This window comes from Phycodurus eques, chromosome 8 (genome assembly GCF_024500275.1).
Source record: "Phycodurus eques isolate BA_2022a chromosome 8, UOR_Pequ_1.1, whole genome shotgun sequence".
Taxonomy (NCBI): Eukaryota; Metazoa; Chordata; class Actinopteri; order Syngnathiformes; family Syngnathidae; genus Phycodurus; species Phycodurus eques.
The window spans coordinates 26172747-26199957 of record NC_084532.1 but is presented as its reverse complement, the minus strand read 5'-3'; the positions used below and the strand labels follow the sequence as shown (position 1 = coordinate 26199957).

The following is a 27211-nucleotide window of genomic DNA, read 5'->3' as shown; positions in this document are numbered from 1 at the left end:
CTCCCTGTGAAAAGTGAGCTAGTGGCGGACTGGTGGTGGGGAAAGACTTGGGACGACCGTGGAGGGAGAAAACAGGCCATTTTAGTCCCACTTCGGAACACTTTTATTCACTTTCGACAGCCGTGGAGGCGAAATGTGCTCGTTTTAGTGGTGTGTTGTTATGTGCGGCGGGTGGGAACGTCGGGAAATATCCCAACTTCGAGCCCACAGCCAGACTGAAAAGTTAGCCAAATTAGCTCGCCTCGGCTAAATTAGCCCGTCGAGGACAATAACAGGCCCGCCGGGGGGAACGAGCGAGGAGGCGAAGAGTGACGAGGAATGTCGCGCCCCGGGATTCGGAAGTTCACCTACGGATGAGAAGAAGGAGACCCGGGAACGCGGACGACTACTTGCGAGCCAGAGGACCGCTGCCATGTTGGGGTGGCTGCCGCTGCTCGGCTCCGGCGGCCCGTCCGAGCGCCGGGGATGGCCGCACTCGGTGGTGCCGTGGCGGCGGTCGCTCGGGAGCTTCTTCCTCGGGCTGCTACTGCTGGAAGGGGCCCTCGACCTCGGCGTATCGGTTTCAGGGCTCGACAACAGCGGCAACAACCGTAGCGTCAACATATACATGAGTGTGGACGAGCTCAACAGGCTGCTGGGTAAGGAAACTTGTTTTATTGGGGTCAATGTTGTCATCTGGGTGATTTGAAAAGGGCTGAAAGTGATTGTTAACCATCATTTGTACTTGTTTTTCCATCCACTCCTCCACCTATTATAAACCTACTTGAAAGAAAACAATATAACAAAATATTAGGGGGAAAAATGCTTGAGAAAAAGTAAACAATATTTCGAAATATTCGGAAAAAATACCTGAGAAATAGTAGCAAAAAGAAGAAAATTGTGAAGGCACACAAAAATATTTGAAAATAATATAAAAACATGAAGGGAAAAAATGGAAAATGTTTTTAAAAAGTTTTAGTAAGCACTTCAGAAATAGATGGAAAATATCACAATATTTTAATGCATATTTATTTGTAGTTGTTGTGGCAAATGTGATCCTCAGTGTTACAAAATGTTAGATGAAATGTGCAAAAATTTGAGAAATACTCATGGGATAAAAATATATATATGTATGTACATCAGGACTATCAATGTTTTTTTTTTTTAAAAATCAGATTAATCACACCTGGATTTTGATTAATCACAGGTGCCAAATATACCACATGTAGTACCACATTTTGCTTTGAGATGGTGTTTTGAACTTGTTTCGATGAAAAGTGAGTTCAGCACTACAATATATCCAAATTAACCCCCCCAAAGTCCCATCGGGGTAACTTTTGAAGCAAAATTTGCTGTCGAGCAGACCAGTCGGAGTCTCCTCACTCAACTTTGCACTGGCGTAAGTGTTGACCTGATCACTGGGCTTATCAACCTGCACCGCATTTCCGATAACCTTCCGCTGTTAATGTAAAGGAGCATAAATGGTCAAAATAAATTGTGATTAATTTGAGATAAAAATTACAAACGTAGACAAACGGCCGCACTCCGCTGCCTGCTTGGTAAAATGCTTCATTTCCGATATGTAATTTCCGCGACGTCATTTTCGGCGTCCCACCAACAGTTACAGTACGGTAATATCGCTGGTCGACAGGAAATGTTAAAGGATCAAATACTGACAAATACAGCAAGATGTTAGAGGAGCTGAAAGCCTTAATGAGCATTTTGTTATCGCCTCTAGTCGTGCCTTTGGGTGAAATTGTTTTTTTAAATTCTTTTTTTATATATAATTTTTTTTCCCATACTCAAGCCTTTAAAACATACTTTTTAAATTATTCCTTAGCACCTGTTCACACTCTCTCGCTCAAGAAATGGAAGACTATCGTACATCATCACTTTAAAGAAACAAAAACTGGCACAGTTCTCCAAATACAAGGCAATTCATGCTCGCTTCTAGCTGTTTGCCACTCACAGTTGTAGTCTACTGTAAAACAAAATACAATTAGTTAAACAATTGTGTAATTTAAGGTCAAAATGTTGACCTGAACCAGGTCATTTCAGAAATTAGCATAGACGTTACAGGAATTATAAGACACAGAGAGCAGGATCCCATACAAACAGAGCATACAAGATTACTCTTATAATAACTTACTTCTCCTTAGTAGGGGACCTTCTCTGCCCATTCTTCTTGCTCTTACGCTGCATGTAGATTTTGTAGTTCTCAGTGCTGCCCAGCATGTCACGGCATAACGTGGTACTACACTGAAGGCGCGCAATTCTAAATTCGGATTTGCGTGTGCTAATTTTTTTCCAAAAACTGGAACTTTTTGGTGGTAAAAGAATAATTAAAAAAAAAAAATTGGGATGGGAATAAAAAAATATATTGTTTTTATTTAAGGAAAGTCGTATTTTTTAAGAATAAAAAAAATTAAAGACTAAAAATCTGTATTTTCACAAGAAAAAAAAGATTAAAAGTTTTAAGATTAAAACATTTTTCTGTTGAAGCCATTTTTTCCCAAGAATAAAGCCATGTTTTTCAAGTATAACTTTTTGTTTAGTTTTTTTTTCCTCTACAAAAAAGCCCTACTCTTTCCAAGGAAGTTGTATTTTTTTAAAAGGTTTTACGAGTTTTAAGGTAGTTTTGTAAGAATAAAAAGTCGTTTTTTCCAAAAATAGTCACTTTTTTCAAGAATCGTTTTTTAAATAAATAAATAAATTGTGAAAAACGAGTAATCTTAGTAATGTAAAATAGTCATACTGTTTATATATTTTTAAAATTAATAAATACATTTTTGAGGGTCCTATTTTTGTGAATAGTCGTATTATTGAGAAAAAGCAGTACCGTATTTTCACGACCATAAGGTGCACTTAAAAGTCTTAAATTTTCTCCAAAATGGACGGGGCGCCTTCTAATGCGGTGCGCCTTATGTGTGCACAGAGTTCCAAAATCTATAAATGTTATCGTGTGATGAGCGCTCCGCTTCACTGACTGGGAGCATTTCATGCCGACACGCTGCTTATATAGAGGAAAAACGGACGTGGCTGAGGACAGCATGCGGCCTTTAAAGGGGGAATGGTGCGCGTGACAGAGGACGCTAAAGGCATGTTAGCTGTTCATTGTGCAAAACATCGGTTTGGCTAAGGACCCCTGAAAATGGCACCTACGAAGAGACACGCTTACGAAGCACAGTTTAAACTGCAAGCTATCAGTTACGCGGAGGAACATGGGAATCGAGCAGCCGCGAGAGAATTCAAGATCAACGAATCCATGGTTCGCAAGTGGAGGAAGCAGGAAAACGAGTTTCACCAAGTCAAGAAGACGAAGCTGAGTTTCCGCGGAAACAAGGCGAGGTGGCCCGAGCTGGAAGACCAACTCGAGCAATGGATTAATGACCAAAGAACAGCCGGGAGAAGCGTCGCTACAGTCACCATTTGACTGAGTGCAATAACCCTGAGCTTGCCATCAAAAAAATAACGTGAGTACATTGTTAAACACTTCAATAAAGTACAACCAAACTCACTTTTGCTCCCGCTGCCTTTTTAAAAACATCGTTTTAGTGTGCATGCTTGCTACCGTATGTTTTAAGATAGCGTATGTTTTACCATGCCTGCGCCCAATAATATCTTATGTATGTGTTAAATACAGAAAGAGACCCCCTAACTGAGACTGCGCCTTATAATACGGTGCGCCTTATGGTCGTGAAAATACGGTATTATTTGTTGATTTTCTTTCTCAGGAATAAAAAGTAGATTTTTTTCAACAGTCATATTTTTTATATTTTCAAGAATTAAAGAGGAAATTTTATTTTTTCATTTTATTTTCCAGATTGTTTTTTTTTTTCCAGAGCAAGTCATTTTTGGAGGAATTTGAACGTTTTTTTTCTCTCCGAGAAATGTGTACATATTGGATATAAAAAAAAGCAGCGATCTTAAGAGGATGAATTTGTATTTTTTTTCCAAAACGTTTATTTGAGGAAAAAAAGTGATAATCTCATGAAAATATATATATATTTTTTTCAGAGAATAAGTTCTTAATTTTTGAGGGGGAAACACCCATATACACACACACACACACACACACACAAAAGTAGTGAGCTTACTCGAATGAAGTTGTAGAAGAAAAACTCACTTTTTGTCAAGAAAGGAAGTTGTGATCCTCACTATAAGGCTGTATTACTGTGACCTGCTCAAGAACTAAAAGGCCCTTTTTCAATTTCCTTGTGTTGGCCATCACAATTGTGCTGGTGATACTCTGTCAAGATAACAGAAGTGCAGCATCATGCATGTGAAGTCTCGCTGGGACAGCAGATGGAAATGTTGCTGATAACTTTACCAAATGAGCCTTTTCTCTAGCGGACGTCTAGCTAAACTTTCGGGCCTGACTCAAACGCGCGCACTGCGTCTCGCTTAGGCGATCAAGAGCGGCCATCGTCCCTGATAGCTTTTGCATGTGAATGTGCCACCCCCCACCCCCCGAAAATAAAATGCATTGGAATGCAGAAAAAGTCCTGTGGGATACATTGTGGTCCTCTACGACCATGTATTTTGTGGTTATAATCCCATGCAGCCCTTCTTAAATAATATATGTCACAATTATCCTGCGTCAGGGGTTGGCTTATAGCAGTGGCAAAGTCAAAACATTAGGTACACACAGCTAAAAATATATTTGTCCAAATATTAGGTGAAGAATAGACAACACAGAAAAATAATACACGAAAATGCTAATCGTTGAGGAAAAACTACAGAAGCAGTGGACAACAAATACACATTAAAACAAATTTGTTTTTCAACTAATGTTGAAATGTTAATGAATAATACAATAACCAGGCAAAAATTAGTAGATAAAAGTACAACAATATTGGAAAAAATATTAGATACAAAACTAATTAGAAATTTCAAAAAATAAATAAATGTAGAATTGTTGGGAAACATACAGAAATACGAGACCAAAATACACATATTCATACAAAATGGAAAAATGTCATCAACTAACACAATAACTCCTTAAAAGAAATTTGAAACGATCAACAAAATTTACACAGATGAAAGTACCAAAATATAAAAAAAAAAAAATACAACCCTGAGGAACTGTAAAAGAAAATATATAAAAACGAATCCAAACATATTCCAAAATAGTACATAAAAATGAAACTGAAGGGTAAAACTATTGGGGGAAAAATAAATAAATAAAAATATAATAAATAAAATAATGTAGTAAAATAGTAACAGAAAAAAGAAAAGAATAAATAAACAGGGAAAAATAGATACAAAGTACAAAAATATTAGATTAAAAATTCTAAAATATTAGGAAAAAAGGTAAAATAATTACAAAAATTGCTACTTTTTAGCAGGAGTTTGTTGGTTGCAGCGGTCGTGTTCCCCTTGGAAAGATTGGCCTTGCTCCCACCCGGCTGGATGCCCGCCTCTGTTTTAGATGCTGGAATAAGTTTGTTTTTTACGGCTGTGTTTTGTTCAAATGGGCTTTACACAAACTTTGCCACAGGCCGTCACTTGTTCCACGTCCGTCGCCGCAAACCCAAACCAGATCCAAACCACAGACGATACGGTTCCTTTCTTTTGAACAAACCTTTCGCTCTCTTTAGCGGTAGTCATGTTGGTGGACTTATGTGTGTATCACTGTGACAGAAATAAGGGAAAATGGAGGAAAACATATAAAAATTAGATTTGAATATGTTTCAATTTTTTTGCAATTAAAAACAACTAATTAATTGAAAAAAATAAATATATTGCCCAGGCTGGATGGATGGATAGATAGCCTTCCTCTTTGTCTCCTTCTTCTTCCTCCTTTTTTGTTTTTGTTTTGTTTTGTTCTCATGAGCGTGCCTTGAGAGGCAAATGAACCCTTTTTTCATGTTTTGGAGACGTGGGCGTGTAGCCACCCAGAGAATTTGCTTAGCTAAATCAGGCATTCAAAAATATTTGTCCTGGTGCACTTGGCCTCACAAAGCCTCCTTAACGTCTAAAAATAGATTTCTCCGCAACAAAATCATTCTCCCAACTTAATCACTTCTTCAGCAAACCATCAGATTTTTGTTTATTTGTGGAACAAACAATCCCCACCCCCTCCCAAACAAGCATTAGTGAGGTGCTTATTACGGTATGGAAGTAAGACGGTCGGGCTCGGATTCCTGCCTTCGTCGGCCCCCCCGAGGCGGTCCATTGAATAAAAGCAGGCGGCTGATGTACGGTCCTTTTGAAGTGAAAGAAAACCGCACTTGATGGCTTTGAAAAGTAGCTATTTATGGAACCGCCTTTCAAGTTTTTCCCCGCGGTCCAATAACAAGATACAGGCAATGTTAGCATACTGTGCTAACGTGCAACCTACAGCTTCATCTGGACGTTTAGCATCAGAGGCGCCATGTGAGGGATATTTCCTGACGCTTTGTGACGTTTGACACCTGACAAACATTTCTACCGTCCTGTTGTGTTGAAAGCAAGCATTACTCCCGCAAATATTTAATGTCAAACATGTCGGTATTTTCCCGTTTTTTGTTTGTTTGTTTTTTTTAACCTAAGAACTTTCCGGTTTCCGACGTAGTGTCAAAGGTCCGGCCCGTTGTGTTGGGAGTAGGGTTTAAACGATTAATTAAATAACTCTGTTTGATTACAACAAAGGTTGAAGCAAAATCTCAGCCTGCAAGCTTCGCAGGCATGATTTTTGCCACACGGACTATTGTTACTGGAGTCTCACGCACTCCTCCGTTTTGAAATAAGTTGTTGTGATATTCTGCAAGGAAGGAGGAAAGAGTCAGTAAAAGGCACAGTGTCCAAAGTAGGTCAGCAACTAGCGATTATTTTAGTAATCGATTAATGGGTTGATAATTTTTTCGATTAAGTGATGAATGAGATAAAAAGCGACCGTCACTGTCCAATGTGTTTTATCCGCCATATATTAGCCTGTCCCGCACTGGCCAGCCATTTTCCCAGCTCGCCGTTGTAGAAGGTGTAACAGAGGTGTTGCCGACTGATATGCTTTCATGCGGGCCTCCATTTTCTCCCACTGTCTTCTTGAGGCTAGGAGGAGGTAAAGGCACAAGTGTGGGCTACAAGAGGGTCTTTGTTAGCTGCTATCCGGATCTCGGCACCTGCTCGCCGCCGCCTTTTGTCCTCTCTCTTTCGATGCACACCGTGATCCGCGCCGTACTTGCTTCATGTCCATGTGAAATGAAGGAGATTTTGTCGTGGTTTACTTGGTTGATCATTAGAACGTGAATAGTGGTACATTTTACATTCTTTGGTTTGCTTTAGATTAAATTAAGAGCTACAGGACTTGGGTTGCAAAATTCCATAAAATTTCCAAGTAGGAAACTTTCCATGGGATTTAACAGGAACTTATGGCAATAAGTGAGTCAACTAGGAATTTATGAAACTGAAGGTTGGCTCTTAATAGGTAAAAAAATACTTCATGCAAGGACAGCGGTACCTTGATTTTAGAAGTGCCCTAACTGGCGAGTTTTTCAAGTTATGTGTTATGGATCACAAAGCAAAATTCAACCAAGTGACGACTCGTAACTCTAATAACCTGTAAATCTAGGTCCCACTGTATATATAAAAAAGCTAATAAATGATAGCGTTGATGTTTGCTGCCCATTACGGCGGTCAACGGCACTTGAGTGCCGTGTTCCTGTCCTGGGAAGGTGATGTGTTGATCTCAAAGGAAGTGATCACTCAAAACAAAATAAACACGCTGCCATGCTGGAATTCAAAACACTAAACCCCATTCTACAAACAAGCCTGTTAGCATCTCGGTTAGCCTTTAGCCTTAAGCGGTCAAATTTGTGAGCAAAAGCTTCCATTGAACGCGTGACAGGCGCCTGTTGCCTTTCCCGTCACTTCCTGTTTTGAAAGTAGTTGAGGTTGAGGGCTCAAATACTGGAAACGAAGGGAAAACTGGTCACTCTTACACGCCTGGTTGCGCCGCTTTAATTGCTATCAAAGTGCACTGCGGCCACACGTCAAGACAGGGGAGGCACACAGAGTTCAAGCCAGAGAAAGGCAATTATCACAGCACCGCGGCCATTTTCTCACAGGAGGCCCATTAGACCACTCATTGTGTGTTCAGCTCCAACTGTTTATTAATCCTCCGCCGCCAGCACAACATGTTCTCTGTACTGACAAAGCACAAACCGTTGCGGCGCTACACTTTTAGCTGCCGATAGCCCTGAACGGCACGTAATCGCATCAATTTTCGACGCATACACTAACCTGTTTCTGTTCAAAAGGTACATTCACGTATTTTCCAAAAACAACAAACAAGTGTAAGGCCCGCCGCAACACCGCCGAACCGGACCAGCTCAAAAAATAAAAAATAGTTGGCGACTACACAAAAACTGGAAAACTGCGACCCTCTGGTTTTGAGGCTCCTACTTACAGTATTTTGTAGACTTTACACCGATTTTATCGGCCTTATTGGTATCCGCCGATAATTAGCATTCTATGCTGATCGGCTTTAATCTCGTCATTCCCCGATCCGATCAAGGACGTCATTGATCGGCTGCGCAAAAGACATTTACTCCACGTCGCCATCTTGCGCAGTAGATTTGAATCCAAAAGCTAGTTTATTTTTAGCCTGTCATAGCCACCACATGCCGTTTTTTACGATCATTGGGCTTTATCTTGTCAACTCAAATGCGACCGTATACACTCGTTACTGTGGCTATGACAACAAGAGTGGATCGCGCAAATTGTATTATAAGGACAAAATGGGGAAAGACGCGTGTTGGTGGTCACCTGTGCTCAGGCCAGGAGAGGACATTCGTTTAAGGCTTGCTTGAGGTATGTTCACGTACTTTTAATACGATACGGCTCGCAAGCAGGCAACAAAAATGTTATGTAGCCTAGCAAGCAAGCGGTAGCACGAGCGGTTGGACGTAAACATGCCACAGTTCTGTCGGAACATGCTCTAACGTATCGGTGTGGGTAAAGTCATTTAATTAAAAATAAAGTAATTGAATTACAGTAAGTTAGCACCCATTATTTCTGTCATGTAATGTTGGTTTGACCTGACTGATTAAAATACATGACCTGACTAGAGCAGTGATTTCCAACCTTTATGGAGCCAAGGAACATATTTTACAATTGTAAAATCTCATGGCACACCAACAAACAAAAATGTCACAAAAAGTGGATATATTAATTACTGTATTTACTTCCTGCCATCTAATAGAAGACCATTAATTTGTTGTCTGTCACTATGCCTCACTGGCATAAATAGAGGAACAAAGATACATTATTTATTGTAAATATACTTTTTTGAGCAATTAAGTACACAAGTCCATACAGTAAATGAACAGGTCTTTTAAATAGACATTCCCCCATCTCGTGATCGAATCGGTTATCGTTTTTTTAAACTCGGTGATCGGCCCCAAAAATCCTGATCGTGTAAAGCCTAGTATTTTGTACTGTATGACTTTTATTAAACCATAAAACCATAGTGTGATGGTCAAGGACGAAGCGGGTTACCACAAAGTGAGGAAGTGGGTCAGAATAAAGGAGAGAGTGTAACTCTTAAGAGGTTGCCTCGCCCCCATACACTGACTGTACCTCGCTTGTGTGTGTTTTGGCATCACAGACTGCACGCTCCACTATTTCATTCACAGGTATATATGAAATTAATTGTTTTAAAACACAATATATATGTCTAATGTATGAACGGATGTGTATGGCGCGGCGGCAACTCGATGGACCTCGCTAGCTTAATACCCAGAAATTAATGTTTTTGTGTGAAAGCTCATGTGCATTTTGATTGGCTGTACAGTGAACGGCCGCATGCCTACGGTTCAACACCCACTGGTTCAGTTACTTGCAGATTTATTTTTATTTTTTTCAATTTTTCCTACCTTCTCTCCCCCTCACCCCCTGGAAAACGCTTTTTGGCGGTACATCCCCGTTTATACAATAATTTGTTGGGGGTTAGTAATTACCATAACAGCTATTATAATCGCAGTTAGCTCGTCTATGATGTTTCACGCTTCATGTTAGCATTAAGCTAGTGGACTTTCATAAGAGAAAATAAAAGGGTTTGGTTGAATATTTTGATATATAATGTTTAATTCTCATTTTACGTGTCATTTTTACCATAAACTTCAACTGGGAGTGACAGACACCTTCAAGCAAGCACATGTTGCCTCTTATTTGGGGAACTGTTCTTTTCATTTCTACAAACTGACGTGATGCGACGGTCTCACATTTCTTGACAGCTTAAAAAGTGAGTTTTAATAGGTTTGTGTGTGTTATGTGCTCACTTTTCCTTCCTTTGAGTCAATTGCGACTGATTGTAGTACTAGCGACACATGTGCTGTCCTTTCATCTAAGCTCATACGTTGAGGGGAAAATCAGCCCTCTAGGTTTGTGTGTTAGCACGCCCACCGCCGCCGCCTACACGGGGCCTTTTAAGATGTCCTCCATCTGCTCCCTGAGCTGGCAAAAAATATTTGAGATGTTTTTAATTGAGTCAATGTGAGAAAGTGGTTCGAGCCCGAGGCTGTTGCACACATTCTTGCCTTTAAACGAGATCCTCGAAGTCAGGCCTGAGAGCTTTAACCCCTCCATAAATCATCAAAATAAACATACTAAGGCTTCACACTCTTATGTTAGTGTGTGTGTGACATAGTGACTTATGTGAACCATCCTCTTAACCACTTGGTAAAATTGCACTCATTTCGGAGCTCGTCCGCACTTGAATGTTTTGAACTTCTTCACTTTGGGCACTGCGAGGTTTCAAGTGCTAAGAGATGTGCTTGGGCCATCGCTCTCATTTAGGCTTGGATGAGGGGGGTATATTTGTTGTCTGTTCATGGCAAAGTGGCATTTTTGGGGGGTGTTTTAACAAGCCGGAAGCTCTAAATAAGTTTCCCAAGCTTTATTGAGCCAAGGCACCTGTTTTGCATCCCACAAAATTTCACGGCACAGCACCAAACAAAAATGTCAAAAAGTGTCAATACTGAAATCACAAATTGACGTGTGAAATTTGAACCCGTTTAATTGAACACAAAGCTTATATACTCACAGGAAGCCATGACTTATGCTGTTGTATGAATGTCAACAGGTGGATACATGGGTTTATTGTACCTTCTGCCATTTAATGGATAAACAAAAGATGTATTGGTAATTTATGGATAATTTTGGGACAAATTCAGTGAATTTCTTGTACTCACACTCATTCTGAAAAAAGTGGTATCGTTGCATCCCCAATTACAAGCTTTTTTTACTTCTTTTTAACTTACATTTTCCATGAATTCAGTATTTCCTATGTCTTCTAACTTCAAATTCAATTTGTTGTTAAAAATATTTTTTATCACGTGATCAAATCGGGATGTCCCAAAAAATTAATAAATAGTTCTCTGACGTTTACCCAGTTTTAAATTGATCTCTTATCGGTCATCAGATGTTTGTGGTAATAAATAAATATTCTTCCCATAAGGCAATATGTATTCTAAATTTGAACAAAGTCTTGGTCGATCATGACCAAAATCGAGGCCGACCAGTGTCAACTTTCCACTTTTGCTCATTTTCCATACATTTTGTCAAACATTCCTACTTATGGTCTGACTTGATGTGTTCTCTCCATACAGGTCTGGATGCAGAGCTTTATTATGTCCGTGACGACGTGGTGAACCACAACGCCATGTCCTTCACGATGCCCGTGCCCAGCGAGACCAACAACCTTCACTTCACCTGGCACTCCAAGTCCAAGGTAAGCGCCAACATCTATTTCGACCCCACAACAACATCGCAACGAGTTCTTCTTGATTCCTAGGTGGACTACCGCTTAGGTTTCCACGTGGAGAACTCTCCTGCCATGAACACACCGCAGAGCAACATCTCCAGCCATGGGGAGCTTCCCCGCATTCCCTCCGGTTTGTTTAAAATACTTTTTTTTCTGTTCCCCTGCTCGGATTGATCTATTTACTACCAAGATCTAAAAAAGTCGCTCTTGGGCGCATCTGCAGATTAAATGCGGTATGTTTTGTCTTGTAAAGTTGAATACAACTGAACTACACTAATCAAATGAACTGACCTGGATTTAGAAAAGAAAACAAACAAAGAAAAAAAACTTTTAAGCCACTGTAACATTTTGCATGGTTTAAAAATTTTATTTAGTGTATTCTTTCACATGCAACTATCGGGAGCACACTTGAGAATCACTGTCCCATGCCAATGACATTTGGTTTGGCCCATGAACCATCTCTCTTGTACACATTTCTTGTCAGTATTCTCAACGCTCCACCATTTATCCTCCAACCAAGATTGAGTTTTAAGGACATATAAAATCCTGTCCATTTAAAATCGATACCGCTTTATCTTGTTAAGGGTTTCTAAGAGTTGACAACTTTTTGAATGACTATGTTGCCAATAGTCTTAATTTAAAGGAGAAATATTATGCATTCATATACAGAATACAGTAGCATTGTTCCGATCCGATCATGTAATCGGAAATCAGGCCGATCACCTAATTTTTAGCTGATGGGTTTCTGATGAAAAAGATCCGATTTTCTTAATTTTTAAAGTTCTCAAAGTGTCAAAATAATCCTTGGGTAATAAGAGCTTGCCAAATGGAACTGTAGTCGCTTAATTTTATGTGACAAAATGTAAAGTTTTTGTTTTTTTAGTACCGGTATTTTAAGCGTAAGTGTGTGCGTCTGCCGCCAGCCACAGTGCTCACTGGTAGCGGGTGGCACCTCCCAAAAAGCATCAATCCCAGAGAGTGTGTGTGACTGGATGGAGAAAGCTCAATTAAAAAAAAAAAAAAAAAAAAGGGTGGCGTTTCCTCTGCATTTTTTTTTGCCATTTGCGGTAGCCGTTTTTACTTTCCTTTCAGTAACAGAGAACAAAGCAACAACGATGGCGACTGCGACAGAACAAATGGACCTAGATGACCAGATGATACGTTTAATCTTGCTGCAAAAATCCTGATTGTGTAAAGCCTAGTATTTTGATCATCGAGAAGGCGGCGACGTAAATGGTATGTAGAACCAAGCGGCACGCTGGTACGTCATCACAGCATGTGACTAAAACGGACCAATCATGATCTATTTTTGTCGGGTGCGCGGCAAGCCACGCAGAGGTGCTGCGCAGGGCAATTTGTCGGTCACGTGATGCAATGCGGGCGTTGTCGGCTGCGCGACCGCGGGAGTATAAAGAGGCCTTAAGATGTGGAAACATTTTGCTTACATGGCTGACAGTTAGGGCAAGCCGAAAGATGCTACAAACTAAGTATGCAAAGCTGCACAGACCAGACGAGGCAACACACAGTGTGGCCAAATCGCTCGCTGGCTTGAATACATCCTTTTCTTCTGAATCTATTGCTTAGGTATTGGGTTGGACTCGGTATCAGCAGATATTCGTAATCAAGTGACTTGACTGCGCTACATCTATCTATCGATCGATCGTTATTCTGTTTAATTCTTATTCCACTAATGCAATATTAACCAGAATACTGTGTTTTGGTTGGTGGTGGCACATACAACATATTCTTGCACCAAAGAAAAACAACTTGTGGGTTTCCTTCCCCTTTAAATGTATTTTTAGGTTATGGGTATGACTAAATGGTGTTTTATGTGTGCGTTCCCAACAGTTTTTCGAGTGGACCTTTTCTGTTCGGGCAAGGTGGACGGTGAGGCTTGTCGTGACGGTGCAGCTCAATTTGACCTTGCACGGCAACAACTACACAGTGCTCAACTTCAAGAGGAGGAAAATGTGCTACAAAGGTAAACCAGGAAGTTTATCAAACCTGTTGGGGGGGTTGTGTGGGGAAAGTTGAAAAGTTTATTAGCAAATATTGTGTAAATCAATTTGCACGATTACGTAAAAACGTTTTGGCTGTCGCTCTAATGTTGGTGTCTTTGTCCTTTTTCTTTCGGACAGGAATAGATTCTGACCCAAAGATTCCATTTCCTTTCAACAACCACACCCTTCACACGCTTCAGCACCCCGACTGTGAGTATCGCCTTGTGATCTCTGGGTACGTGCTAACTTCCAGAGCCTGTCGCGAGGCATTCATTGACCCTTTCAGATCCTCTGTCTGATGGGTTTCCACATATAAACATGGGCAATTCGTAGACCAAAAAAACACAAAACAAAACAAAAAACATTAATTGACACCGTTTCATAGATACGCGCCCCCCCCCCCCCCCCCCCACCCTTTTTTTTTTTTTTTTTTTTTTGGGTGTGTTTGCTAATTGGACTGTCCACGTGTCGTTTATTTTTACGCGTTAACCAATTTTAAGCGTTGAAAATAACCTGAACAAATCTATTAACTCTTGAAGACTGAGAAGTGTTGTCAAACTCCGCCTCTTCCCCTCACTCTGACGGAGCCGTTGTGTCGCCTCAAGATTTAAAGTCTGTTTTTTTTTTTTTTGGTTTGTTAGTCTTTTTTAAGACAACGAGTGAAAATAGTTTGGTTATATTAGTTTGACCAATACTGCTTTGTTAAAAATGGGTAACTGTAATGCTTCGGTGGAGAAGGAACTGGTCAGGCACAAAGGTAAGTTGCTCATCATTTTATTTAATTGCATGCCTCGTAGGTCTAAGACTTTTGAAAAAGAGTTTGTGAAGATAGTTTAACCACAATCGTTTGCTTTTGTGAATTTTTTGGTATGGGCTTTTTGTCAGACTTTGTGGATGGCCGGGACTGGTGACGACAGCATATTTATATAGCATTTTTTTTTTTAAATAATTTAGCGATTGCACGTGATTTATGGGTTGTGTTGATGTTTGTGCGCAACGGTATATGATGACTATATAAGGTGTAATACCTGCTTGAACGATGCAGTGTTTGGTAACATAAGCAAGATGATGCTTTTTGTTTTTTCCTGAAAAAAATTTAGAGATGCAAGGATTCCACCCAACAGCGGCGCTATGAATAGTCCATGTCTAGGAAAGGTCTTTTTTTTTTTATTTGTATTTTTTTTTAACCATGAATAGTCCAGATACCCGTCTCATGCAGTGTTTGGCCTCCTTTGTGCGAGCACACTGCCCTTAGTACCATTAGCAGAACCATTAGCAGTACCATTAGTGGGTTGCCTTACTTCTGCTCCAGCAGGCTGGAACAACCTGAGGCATTCTAAAGCTTTCAGAGTCGCTCTTCGTCTCACCACTTTACAATGGAAACGCATAGAAAAATGTTGACCATCTTAAACTGAACTGCTTGCTCCACATTGGAGGGGTCCCAAAAAGTCAAAGTGTTACAGGACGCTTTGGCTATTTTTGCGACTTTTCCACCAAGTGGTCCAATCAAATTACTTTAAATATTCACTTTATAAAGCAAGCGTAGGAAAATGCAAACCATTTGGAACTGTACTGCTTAAGATTGAGTTAACTTTTGACAGTGGAAACAAAATGATTGCGTTGAGTACTGGTACTGATGGGTGGCAACTTCATGGAAATTCATTCAAACAACACTGCTTTTTTTTTTTTGTGTTTGTGCTTCCATCAGTAGACGGCGTGACTGCGCCCACCACCTCCACCCAGGTGTTCTACATCAGCGTGAGCGTGTGCTGCATCGTCATTTTCCTGGTGGCCATCATTCTGGCCATCCTGCACCTGCACAGCATGAAGAGAATGGAGATGGAGGACAGGTTGGTGTCTTTGGTTCATCTTTTATCCATCGACTTCTTTGAATACCATCGATTATTATTGTTTTTTCTCCCCTTTGTTCTTCCAGCGTGAGCGACAGTGGAAGCTCACAGGGACTTTCTCAGCCTTCCACGCAGACCACGCAGTACCTGAGGGCCGACACACCTAACAACGCTGCCCCTGTGTCCAGTAAGTTTGACATTTATTTATAACATACAAAGCAGCAGTACAGTAGGACCTCCCAAGTTGTTACACAATTTGTTCAAGCTGATATACAGTGACATAATGCAAATACAATTAATCTGTTCCCTCAAACTCTCTCAAATTGATAGAATGCCAATATACTATACAAAGAAGGCGCTAAGGTTAGCTGCATAAGGCTTTTCAGTCAGGTACCATTTGAAAAATGCTAACAGTGGGTATGCTGAGATATGGCAAGATGGCAACTGAACTACTGAAAGTGCTAAGGCAGATTGTTAAGGATTCAACTCTTGTTTGTCATGAGAACTGCTAAAATGAGAAAGCGCTAAGGCCGATGGACATGGATTTTATGTCTTGCTCTGTATTTGGCTACTAATTTAAATGAGAAATGCAAAAAGGTTAAGATGTAGAAAGATGGCAACCTGATTAGGTAGATTGATAGGATTAACATAACATCTTGCTCTATATTTGATTACTATTTCAAGTGAATGTTGTTCAAATGGTAATATGTGCCAAGACTGTAACCCGAGTAGAGAAAGTGCTATGGCGGATGGATAGGATTCCGTTAGTATTTCTAATGAGAATTGCTTAAAAACAATGCTAACAGTGGGTGTGCTAACATAGCAGCAAATGATGACACACTTTGATTGTCGTCATCCTGTGGCGTGCCACCATTTGCAGTCTTGTCTAAATGTGATTAGCGAGCGGGAATGCTGTAACTAGCTGAGCTGTTGTCACAAGGTGCCTACTGTGTGTCACCGCTTGTTTCAATTCGCTACTTTCAATGTCTTATAATGTGAACATTTGTTTGGTTTTTAGTTTTAAAAGTCCACTTACAGGATTTGGCACCCGTGAAGCTATTTTGCTAACACCTCGTATAACTTTTAATGGTTTTGACAAATTGGAGAGCTACTGCACGATTAAGATTGTTTTTAGAAAGGACAAGAAATTCGTCTTTCAGGCTTTGGCACGTACAGAATGTTTCCAACCGCATAATGACACATGCAGGGGGAAGTCTTCCAAGTCATCGTCGCCCTCTTGTGGATGCAATGCTTATCTCACGCTGCACTGTTTTCCACTCATGTGCTCACCATCCACCCCTCTATGCCTGACTTTTTGTGTGTATGAGCTTACAACAAACAGCAATTGACCACTTACCAGCCTCTTCATTGAATATGCCTGCAATTAGGTAAAGTTACAGTGAATGACGTGCGCAGATCTGTGTGGACTTACTCTTGCACAACTTAATCTTTGACACACTCAACTCAACTTTGTTGAAGAGCACTTAAAATAAAAAAGAAGAAAAAAAACTGCAGCTCTCATAAAGTGCTGTACATAATGATTGAACATAAATATAAAACCTTTATTGTCATTGTGTGGTGCAAATAAAACGAAATTGGGCTTGGGCCGCAGCCAAGTAGCGCCGAGCGGGGGGAGAGAGGGAAGAGGGGGACGGAGCTTCGCCTGCCGCGACTGTTGTTGCAATGGTGAAATCGCCTGGACGAGTGGTAACTTCCAATCTCCTTTGTGGAACCTGGTCACTGTTAAACGTGTTCAAATAAAATGCCAAGTTGAATCGCTAAACATAACGGGCGGGCAGGCGGCACACTGCAGTGCTGAAAAAGAAGCGCTGTCCCTTCATCTTTAAACTGTAAAACTGCACCTTGAAAAGTACCAGCACCTAACTATTGAATATATGTATTACACAACCCCACGTTATCGCACATTTAAAGAATGAGGTTATTTTTCCACCAGATGGCGTCCCAGTAGCTTGGATTCAGTGGACACCAGAAACTTGGACCTAACCTAACATTTTCCACCAAAAATGCTTAATATGTTGCAGTGCCTATGATTTATTGCCCAAATGCTAACGTGGCAAGATAGCTACATGATAGCTACTATTTCTAATGAGAATTTCTAATTGTAGATTACTTCTATTTCAATAGAGAATGACTAAAATGCTAACATGCTTAGCTGCTGCGAGCGTTTGCATCCCATTGGATTGTGCGGGTGTTCCTAATGAAGTGGCTTGTGAATGTCTATCGTTTGTGCGAGCGCTCCATTGAATCCTTCCCCTCCTTATCCTCTTATCAGACAACCACCTCGGTTCCGCACCCATTCTCCAGCTCGCTGCCTCCTCCTTCCAAAACACCGGCGCCCCCCCTCACGAAACCAAAAGTAAGTGACCTTGTCCCCTCGTAATCCTGTTATGCGCCACTTTGCTGCACATTTCGCCTCCAGGGGGCGGCATTGACCCACAAGGCCTCTCTCTTCTTGCCCAACCCGCATGCTACCACGCCTTCCTTTATCTTATCTCATAACACATAACAAGAACATGAAAACACCCAACTGACCGGCATTGCCTCCCAACATTGTGCTTGTTTTGCTCTATGCGCCCTTATCTCAAAATATACACCAGTCGTGTGTGTGTGTGTGTGTGTGTGTGTGTGTGCACGCAATAGTGGGTCACGTTTACTTTGTTATTGTACATGTATTATTTGGCCTACACACTGGGAGGTTATTCTTTGTTTTACCCTAAGGCCTTATTGGATTTTACCAACCTTTCAGTTTTTTGGGGTAATTTGTTGTCCACATACAGACCTAGTCGGTAATTTTAAAGATTTTTCAGGGGTTTTTTGCTTGTTGTACTGCATTAATTTTTACTTTTAAACCCTCAAATTCCAGTTTGTTTGCAGAATGTGCAGGTTGTAAAACACCTCAATGAATTGTTTTTATTTTTTTAACCTATTCGTGGGTGATGGGGACAGGCTCCTGCCACGTTTTGCGAAAATTCGCAAATAATTAACGCCCCTGTCAAGACACCATCTGCGGTGCCTGCACTGTCTGAGGTGCGCATGCACAACAGGTCGGCCATCTTTGATAGCGAGCTATGGCAACAACAGGACAAAATTCATAGGTAGCGACTCCGTGCCTTACGCGAAAAAGTCTGCTCAGCAGACATTCCTCCAGTAAATAAACCGAGCCCGGGCTTTTGTGTTCACACGTGAATCTCTTGCCTGTCTCCCTCGCAGGCTTCCCGTCCCTGCGCATCGAGAAGAACGACCTGAGGAGCGTAACCCTCATGGAGGCCAAGGCCAAAGTCAAAGACATCGCTATCTCACGGGAGAGGGTCACACTGCGGGAGGTCCTGCATGAAGGTTTTTTTTTTTTTTTTTTTTAAATTAATTTTGCTTCTTTAGACATGGCTAGAGATGGGAATTGAATACAAATTAAACGATTCCAACTCCATTGTCGATACTGCTTATCAGTTCGATTCCTGACAGTGTCTTATTGATCTTCACTGGGTGAGGGAATTAAATCAATTATACAAATATTTGATATCATTGTCATTATACAGTATATCCCTATTCAGTATTTTATAGTTACATGTAATTAATGGCAATTTTCTCTGATCTTTTCTCCATTCGTTTATAAAATGCATTGAACTCTTGTTGTGCAACTATGTCAACCTTCTGCATTGCCTCCATTTTGTTGCCATTGTCCTGGCTGGCTGCTTTGGAGGCTGCTGAGCTTTGTCATGGTGTGAACAAGACTGTACTTCAGTCTGCTGGAGTTTGGCCCGCTTTGGTGGATTTAGTGTTGTTAGGATTCCCGAATGCTGACACGGCACAGTAGCTTATGTCTGGAAATGCACAATTCCAACGTAAATATTTTAAATGGTACTGTTTTTTGATATGCGCCGTTAGTAAATCCTGCTTGATTGTTTAGTGTCATCCTGAATCAACTCACTATGTCTGGACACGGAGGTCAGCGGGGAGGTGTGTGTGCGTGTGTGTGTGTACAAAGAGAGCGAGAGAGAGTGCTTGAAAACCCAACAAATCAGATTTTTAATCAGAAGTTGCTCAGTAAAGCTCAGGCTTGCAGTGCAAAATATATGGCTGGATATCAAAATAAAATATACCACTATTGCAGACTATACTTTTCAGCATACTTTTTTCCACGGTTCGCATGACAGCGCGTGAATAAAAAGAAGACGAACATTGCGGTGAAATTTGAACACTTAGCGGGTTGCGAACGGGTCCGAACTAGCCCGGCGCGCACGCTCCAGGTGGGAGGTGAGGGACTTAAACACTAACCTCGTTGTTGGGCCTGGCCGGCCTCGGGGCTTAAATGTTTTTCTAAACTTTACGTCCACGCTCTGTTTCTCATCTCGTTCGAGTTCCCGCCTCGAGCGCTCCTCTGGCAGTTTAGACGACAGCGATGATGAATGCGCTCGTTTGGCATCTCCTGCCGTCGTTCGAGGTGCTGAAATGTCTTTTGAGCTCCGGCAGAATCTCTGGCCGAGGCGATAAAATTTTTAAATCGGTAGCCTGACCCGGCGATTAGCCCGGTGTGACATTTAAACTTCTCTGGGGGTCTCATAAAAGCCACTGATTTTTGTTTTTTGGGGGACAGGCACCTTTGGCCGCATCTTTCACGGCGTGCTGCTGGACGAAAAGGACCCCGCCAAGGAAAGGCCAGTCTTTGTGAAGACTGTGAAAGGTATCCATGCTTGCAAATGCTAATCAGGTTACATAAGTCAGTGTTTCCCAACTTTTATTGAGGCAAAGCACTTACTTTATATTCAAAAAATCTCAAGGCACACCACCAAAGAAAATGTCACGAAAAATATGTGCGATCCTGAGAAAAAGTTCAGGATATTGGGATTTCAGGTAAAATTTCAGGATATACCTAAAACCTTGGAGGAAAAAATTTACTATTTTGGCGAGAAACAGAAATGCAAGGTAAACTGGGCAGCCTACCATCATGGAAACATAAACATGGATGCACACAGCATAGTTGAGCAAAAAAGACCAACAGAAAAAGAGTGACATTTTGAGTTCTGTTTATAAAAAATGCATAATAAGTCTCCTTTAAATAAGTGAGATATTCAAGTGTGTGTCATGTTCTTCTATGTTTGCAGATCACGCATCAGAGGTCCAGGTGACCATGATGTTGACCGAAAGCTGCAAGCTTCGCGGCCTTCATCACAGGTGAGCTTATTTTGCGCTCTTTGTCTTGCATGAAAAAGTCACAAGCACCCATGACAGATGGTGAACAGGAAGTCGGTCGTTTTAGGGCGGGTAAAGAAAAAAAAATTATCCCCTGACACGAGTTTCAGCGAACAGCACAAAATTCCGTGGACAAAAAGTCTCAAGGAGCAGTCGATGCCTGAAATGATTAGGAAGTAGTACGTTTTGGTTCAAAGCAGTATCATGGCTCAGGTGGTAGAGTGGCCGTAGTGGTCGGAGATTGTGGGTTCCATCCTTAGCCCCTGTGACCATGCCCAAGTATCCTTGAGCAAGATATTGAACCCCCAGTTGCTCCTAACGAGGAGAAGCGTGTTAACACGCTTTGAGTGCCTCGAAGGTGGAAAAGCGCTAAACCATCAAAAGCCTATTTACACCCCAAGCCCATTTGGAGAACTCTAACTCCTACTAGTGAATTCGAGCAAATGAGGCCCAAATGGAAGCTTTTTTGTTTTGTTTTTCCTCTCCTTGAGTTAGTGTCAGGGTCACTATTTGAGGTATTTGGCACTATATAAATAAGGTTGAAATTAATTAATGTTGTGCAAAGTGAAAATTGTTCCCTGGTTAGGGATGTACAACGTTCCTGGTATCAGAGTTTTGTTCTTCTGCAAAAAAAAAACACAAAACGTTTTGTTCCTGCTTTAAAAGCTGTTGAAACAAGTCAAGAGAGACCTTCTGACCTAATTGTTTCATAGGTGCGGGTATGTCCGGGATCTATTTCCATTGTGCCACTGATATTGAATTTAGCTTGTATTACCTCAAACAATCAGGACGAGTTAACCTTAACTGGACACATTTTGGCCGACACCTTTTCCTCCACACGATGCCAAGGTTTTCTCTTCCCCTTCCCCCCGTTTAACAATGTTTTGCAAGATATCCCTGCCAGCATAACTTCTCTAACTAATGAAATGGCCAATGAATGTATTTGTGTTACGTTTTCCTTCTCCTTGCAGAAACCTGCTACCCATTAGCCACGTGTGCACGGAAGATGGCGAGAAACCTATGGTGCTGCTGCCCTTCATGGCCTGGGGCAACTTAAAGCTGTTCCTGCGCCAGTGCAAGCTCGCTGAGGCGAACAACCCGCAGGTGAGGGAACCTGGATTAAAGCAACCACACGTGGCCTCTTTTTGAAAAACTGTCTGCAAAACTATTGTAGGACATTTATGACATGCTAGTATCTGCTGACATAATATATGACAGTATCGACGTATAGTATCTGCACTGATATCGTGATTGTATGTTTACTAGTGAGGGGAACAAGTGTATTAGTACATTGTTCATAAGCTTGATATCAGATAAATCCTCAAACTGCTTTATGGAAAGATAAGGAGGCGACAAGTGCATGACACATGCTGACTAGTGGGCCTAGCTGTGTTACTAGTGCAGCACAGTAGCATATTAGTAAGGTTTAATTGCGTACTATTCGGCCAAAAATGGCACTGGCAGTGAAAAAAGATTACTTGAAGGACAATCGTTCTACTAGTGTGCTGAATTGGCTTACTAGTGAGGACCAAGAGCGTACTAGCACATTGACCTTAAGCTGGATTTCAGGGATATCGGAAAAAATGCTCCAAAAGCGCTGCTACCTGATTTACATCTGGAGCGCTTATTGCAACAGCAATGCCGTTTCTCCCGCCAGTGCCAAAAGGCTCAAAATAATGAAATTCCTTCAAACGGGCATGTTTATCTCAATGGCTCCAAAAAGAGTTTTGATAAGGACGGCAAGCTCCGTCTTGCAAATGCTACATCTACGGAGCTGATTGACGGAAGCCTGCCCGCCAGGGTTTAAACGCGTACAAAAGGCCGATTGTCTTCACGCAGCCTGATCAGCTGCCACACATCTCCAGTCAAAGCAGCTGGAACTGCAGAACACACGGCGAGCCTTTTTCGGCCGGATTCTCACCTGATCTGACGGAGTGAAAGATTTATTGCGAATGGTTAATAAGTGCTTTTCATCATGCCTAGTCAAGCCTAATTGTCATTATAAGCTTGCAAAGCTGTTTTGGACAAAAACATTGAGTAATCATTTGCAAAGCAGCAGCTGGGTGGGGGGGAAACAATGCGTCAATAGATTTACATACCGTTGTTCAAACCGCTGTCACACAAGACATCAGCGCCAGCCAGAGCGCAGTGCAAATGATTTAGCAAGTAAATTATGCTTTGCTTTTGAGTTACATTTTTTTTGTAAAATTTACAGGATAGTGGTGCCTTGAGATACGAGTGACCAGACTTACAGGTTATTTGCTTTGCGATAGAAGTGCTGTATGGTAGCTGCAAACTCGACTCCCCAGTTGAAGTTTACTGTCAAATTAGACATAAAACAAAGAGAATACAACTAACACACACACACATTAGTACAGTAGTCTATCTGTGTGTTGGTGTGTACCTTTAAGGGGGTGTGGCTTAGTGAGTGACGTCAGGAGCTTAACCCCAGCTCCACTTGGTCATTTTCCAAGCAACTAACGTCCACCCCATGCTCCTGCAAGTGTTTTCATTTTGTATTTGTGTGTCGAGTCCCTTGTTGCGTTCAATACACTGCTGAAAGCGCATCAGTGAATGTGGATTTTCTCTTTTCTCACTTCACTTGAGAACGGTGTATCTGAAGCTCACCCGTGAGACGAATTTTGGCTCGCAACACAGAGCAAAAAAAGAAATCGGCCAACCAACGCCTCGTACCTCGAAAACGCGAAATTGGTGGCTATCGTTCGTAAGTCAATGTACCAATGTAGTACAATGCAGGCAAACGACAGTGGCAGCTAATAATTAGACTGTAGGCTGAAAATGGTGTAGTTTGGATGACCCTGTTCTAAAATATTCAGTCCCAGTTTTGACCCAAAAAGGAAATGAGGGCAACATGACATCTAAAGTCACGGTCAGTGGCTAACGTGTGTTTCCTGCTCTCAAGCATTGTCCTGCACCCACCCCTCCCTTCCTGCCAGGCCATCTCCCAGCAAGACCTGGTCTACATGGCCATCCAGATCGCGTGCGGAATGAGCTACCTAGCCCGCCGCGAGGTCATCCACAAAGACCTCGCTGCCAGGAACTGCGTGTGAGTGTTCGCCGCCGCACCCCAAAGTTACCTCCCGGAAATGATTTCCTCTGAACCTGGTTTCCCCCTCCCGACAGCATCGACGACAACATGCAGGTAAAGATCACAGACAACGCCCTGGCCCGTGATCTGTTCCCCATGGACTACCACTGCCTGGGGGACAACGAGAACCGACCCGTGCGCTGGATGGCGCTGGAGAGCTTGCTCGACAATGACTTTTCCAGTGCCAGCGATGTGGTAAGAACATTGTCTTTGTGTGTGTACTAGGGCTCATCGATTTCCCCGCTGACGTACATTGCTTCCACTAACAACATGGCTGCAAAGGGAGAGGTGCTAATTTAGCATTAGTGTTGCTAACAGTGAATCCCCGTTTATCATGGGGGATAACGTTCCAGACACACCCACAATAAGTAGAAATCTGCAACAATATAGAAAAACCATATGGAATACATAAAAAAAGAAACTCCCACATGCTTTACAAATATTTAAAGTTGTGACAGCGCACCTGTTGTCACTGTCTCTCTCACACAGTTCTGCAAATAAGAGCAGCAACACATGCAAACAGAGTAATAACAATACTCGCATTTATATTCTGTATTCTCATAATTACGCAGCAACTCAGTGTAGATCTCAATGGTGCTCGGCATGTTGCGGCACAGCGTGGTACTGTGCTGAAGGCACGTAGCTCTAACTTTGGACTTGACTGTATATTTAAAAAAAATATATATTATGTACAGGTAAATCTGAATTTTGAGTTGCGTGCCTTCAGCGTAGTACCACGTTGTGCCACAACATGCCGGGCTGCAGTGAGGTCTACAAAAAGAGATGCAGCATAATTAAGAGCAAAAAGAAGCGGCAGAGAAGGCCCCCTACCAAGCTGCAGTAATAGTTGCTATTCCCACTGATCAGAGAGAATATACAGTATGCCTCTAAGTAATGTTGTATGTTTTGCTGCTCCGAGTGTGTGTCAAGTAGCAGTTGTTTGAAGGTTTATAATTACCAGAACATCTACGCTAATTTAAATTGGCCCGTCTGTCTCTGGCATTTCATGTTCTACGTTAGCACTAAGCTAGTCAAACATTTGTGAGAAATTGTTGGGTTTGGTTGAACATTGTGGTGTTAGAAATGTTCAATGTTTAGCTCTCGTGTTCCACTTTGAAGGTTCTGTGAATTTAGTTCATGTTGGTCAAGGTGTAGGAATCCACAGTGACGCCCTCAACTCCACCCAAACTTACCCCCACGCATTCCTCTTATAGTCACGGCACCAGGTGGAAGCTCAAAACAGCCATCTGCCGAGGCCTGCTATTTAGCTAACAGTTGAGCTTCAGGGGGAAGTCCAGACAAGATGTTCAACATCACACACACAGCATGACACATTTATATTTTCCATACGCTGGTTTGTTTATCATTCCGTGCTGCTCCTTTGCAACATCACTGTCCTAAGTCCTCATTGACGTCTTAGAACGGGCCAATCGGATGCGAGTGTATCTGAATAGCCACTACTGATTTTACGTCTTCTAACAAAAAGTGATTTCTCTCACACGTCCAAATGTATTACGTGACGTCATGTACCCTCGCTGCAGTGAATCACACACACCACCGTGTCCTCACACGCTTTGCTTTTCTTGGTTTCATAATACCAATTACACGCCAGCTGTTACCCAAAGTTCACTAACAGGTGTTTGGGCTCACTGGTTGGAAATGTACCAGAGCACACAACATTATGGAGCGACCACGTTAGTCAATTGTGGGAAATAAAAGTGAGTATTTTGGAGAAATGCAGCAAAACGGCAAGACGTAACACTGACTTGACGGAACAAGCAATTTGCATAGCTCTGTGGAACATAAACATGGATGCCCACAAATTTGTGGTACTGTACTGTCACATGTCAGCGAGAAAAAAAATGATCAATGAGAAATTCAGCGATATTGGAAGAAGTTAGGCAGGCTGGGCGTCAATATAACTGGGACATAAATGTGGATGCACACAACATTGTGGAGCCAACCACATGTCTTCTGGGGGGAAAAAGGGACTCTTCTGGACAAATGTCAATAAACATCAGGATAAGAGGCAGACTGGAGCGAGCAAATAAGCGGCTCAAGCTCCCTGAAACGTAAACATGGACGCACACAACATTGTGGCGTGACCCCACCTCAGTCTATTGGGGGAAAATTGCTTTTATGAAGAAATGTCAATCCACATCAAGAAACAAGGCCAACTGGGTGGGACAAATGAGGGGTTTAGCTCAGAAAGTTAACATGGATGAACAATGTGGCACACAACATTGTGGAGCGACTGTTTCAGAGTCTATTAGAAGAAATTGGCTGTTATTATGCAAAATGTAATAAATTGTATGTATTAGTGCAAAATGACATGGAGTGAGGTAGTTTGGGTAAGACAAATAAGTCATTGTGCTCCCCGTACTATAAACAAGGTCGCACACAACATTGTGGAGCGACCACATGTCAGGGACTACTGGGGAAATAAAGCAATACGACAGAGAGGTTTCCTAGCTCCAGGGAACATAAACATGGACACACACAACATTGTTGAGCAAGCACATTAGTCTACTGTAAACAACAACAACAAAAAAACATAAGTCCCATTATTAGTCCCACAAGGCACTCTTTTTGTGAAATGAAGCAAAACGGCGAGAAGTGAGGCAGACATGACAGAACAGGTCATTTGCATAGCAACGTGGAACGTGGAAATAGACGCACACAACATTGTGTGACGTGACCACATGTCACCATTTACCGGCGCAGGGGGGTGACTATTACGGAGAAATATCAATAAACATCAAGATACATGCCAAAGTAGACTGAAGAAGCCAAAAAAAAAAAAAACATTTCTATATTTTTCTCATTTCAGTTTGTATTTTTTCTTTTGTTTGTGTGTGTTTTTTGGTGTTTATTGCATACAGTGGGTACGGAAAGTTTTCAGACCCCCTTAAATTCTTCAGTCTTTGTTATATTGCAGCCATTTGTTAATTTTTCCCTCAATGTACACACAGCACCCCATATTGACAGAATTTTTTTTTTTTTTTTCAGATTTATTAAAAAAGAAAAACTGAAATATCACACAGCCATAAGTATTCAGACCCTTTGCTGTGACACTCATATATTTAACTCTGGCGCTGTCCATTTCTTCTGATCATCCTTGAGATGCTTCTACACCTTCATTGGAGTCCAGCAGTGTTTGATTATACTGATTGGACTTGATTAGGAAAGCCACACCCCAGTCTGTATAAGACCTTAGAGCTCACAGTACATGTCAGAGCAAATGAGAATCATGAGGTCAAAGGAACTGCCTGAAGAGCTCAGAGACACAATTGTGGCAAGGCATAGATCTGGCCAA

The 27211-nt window shown here is 41.7% G+C and overlaps 1 protein-coding gene across 1 annotated transcript in view; it reads left to right on the top strand.

Annotated features, from left to right (window-relative positions):
* ryk (receptor like tyrosine kinase) overlaps nt 1-27211 on the top strand; it is a 32235-nt gene continuing 5024 nt past the window's right edge. Inside the window, 15 exon segments of the mRNA XM_061683063.1 lie at nt 1-638; nt 11571-11692; nt 11756-11855; nt 13574-13620; nt 13622-13706; nt 13864-13935; nt 15437-15575; nt 15662-15762; nt 17869-17952; nt 18807-18932; nt 20191-20277; nt 20699-20768; nt 21758-21890; nt 23744-23853; nt 23931-24090. Coding sequence (XP_061539047.1) covers nt 413-638; nt 11571-11692; nt 11756-11855; nt 13574-13620; nt 13622-13706; nt 13864-13935; nt 15437-15575; nt 15662-15762; nt 17869-17952; nt 18807-18932; nt 20191-20277; nt 20699-20768; nt 21758-21890; nt 23744-23853; nt 23931-24090 — 1662 coding nt within the window. The 5' untranslated portion in view covers nt 1-412.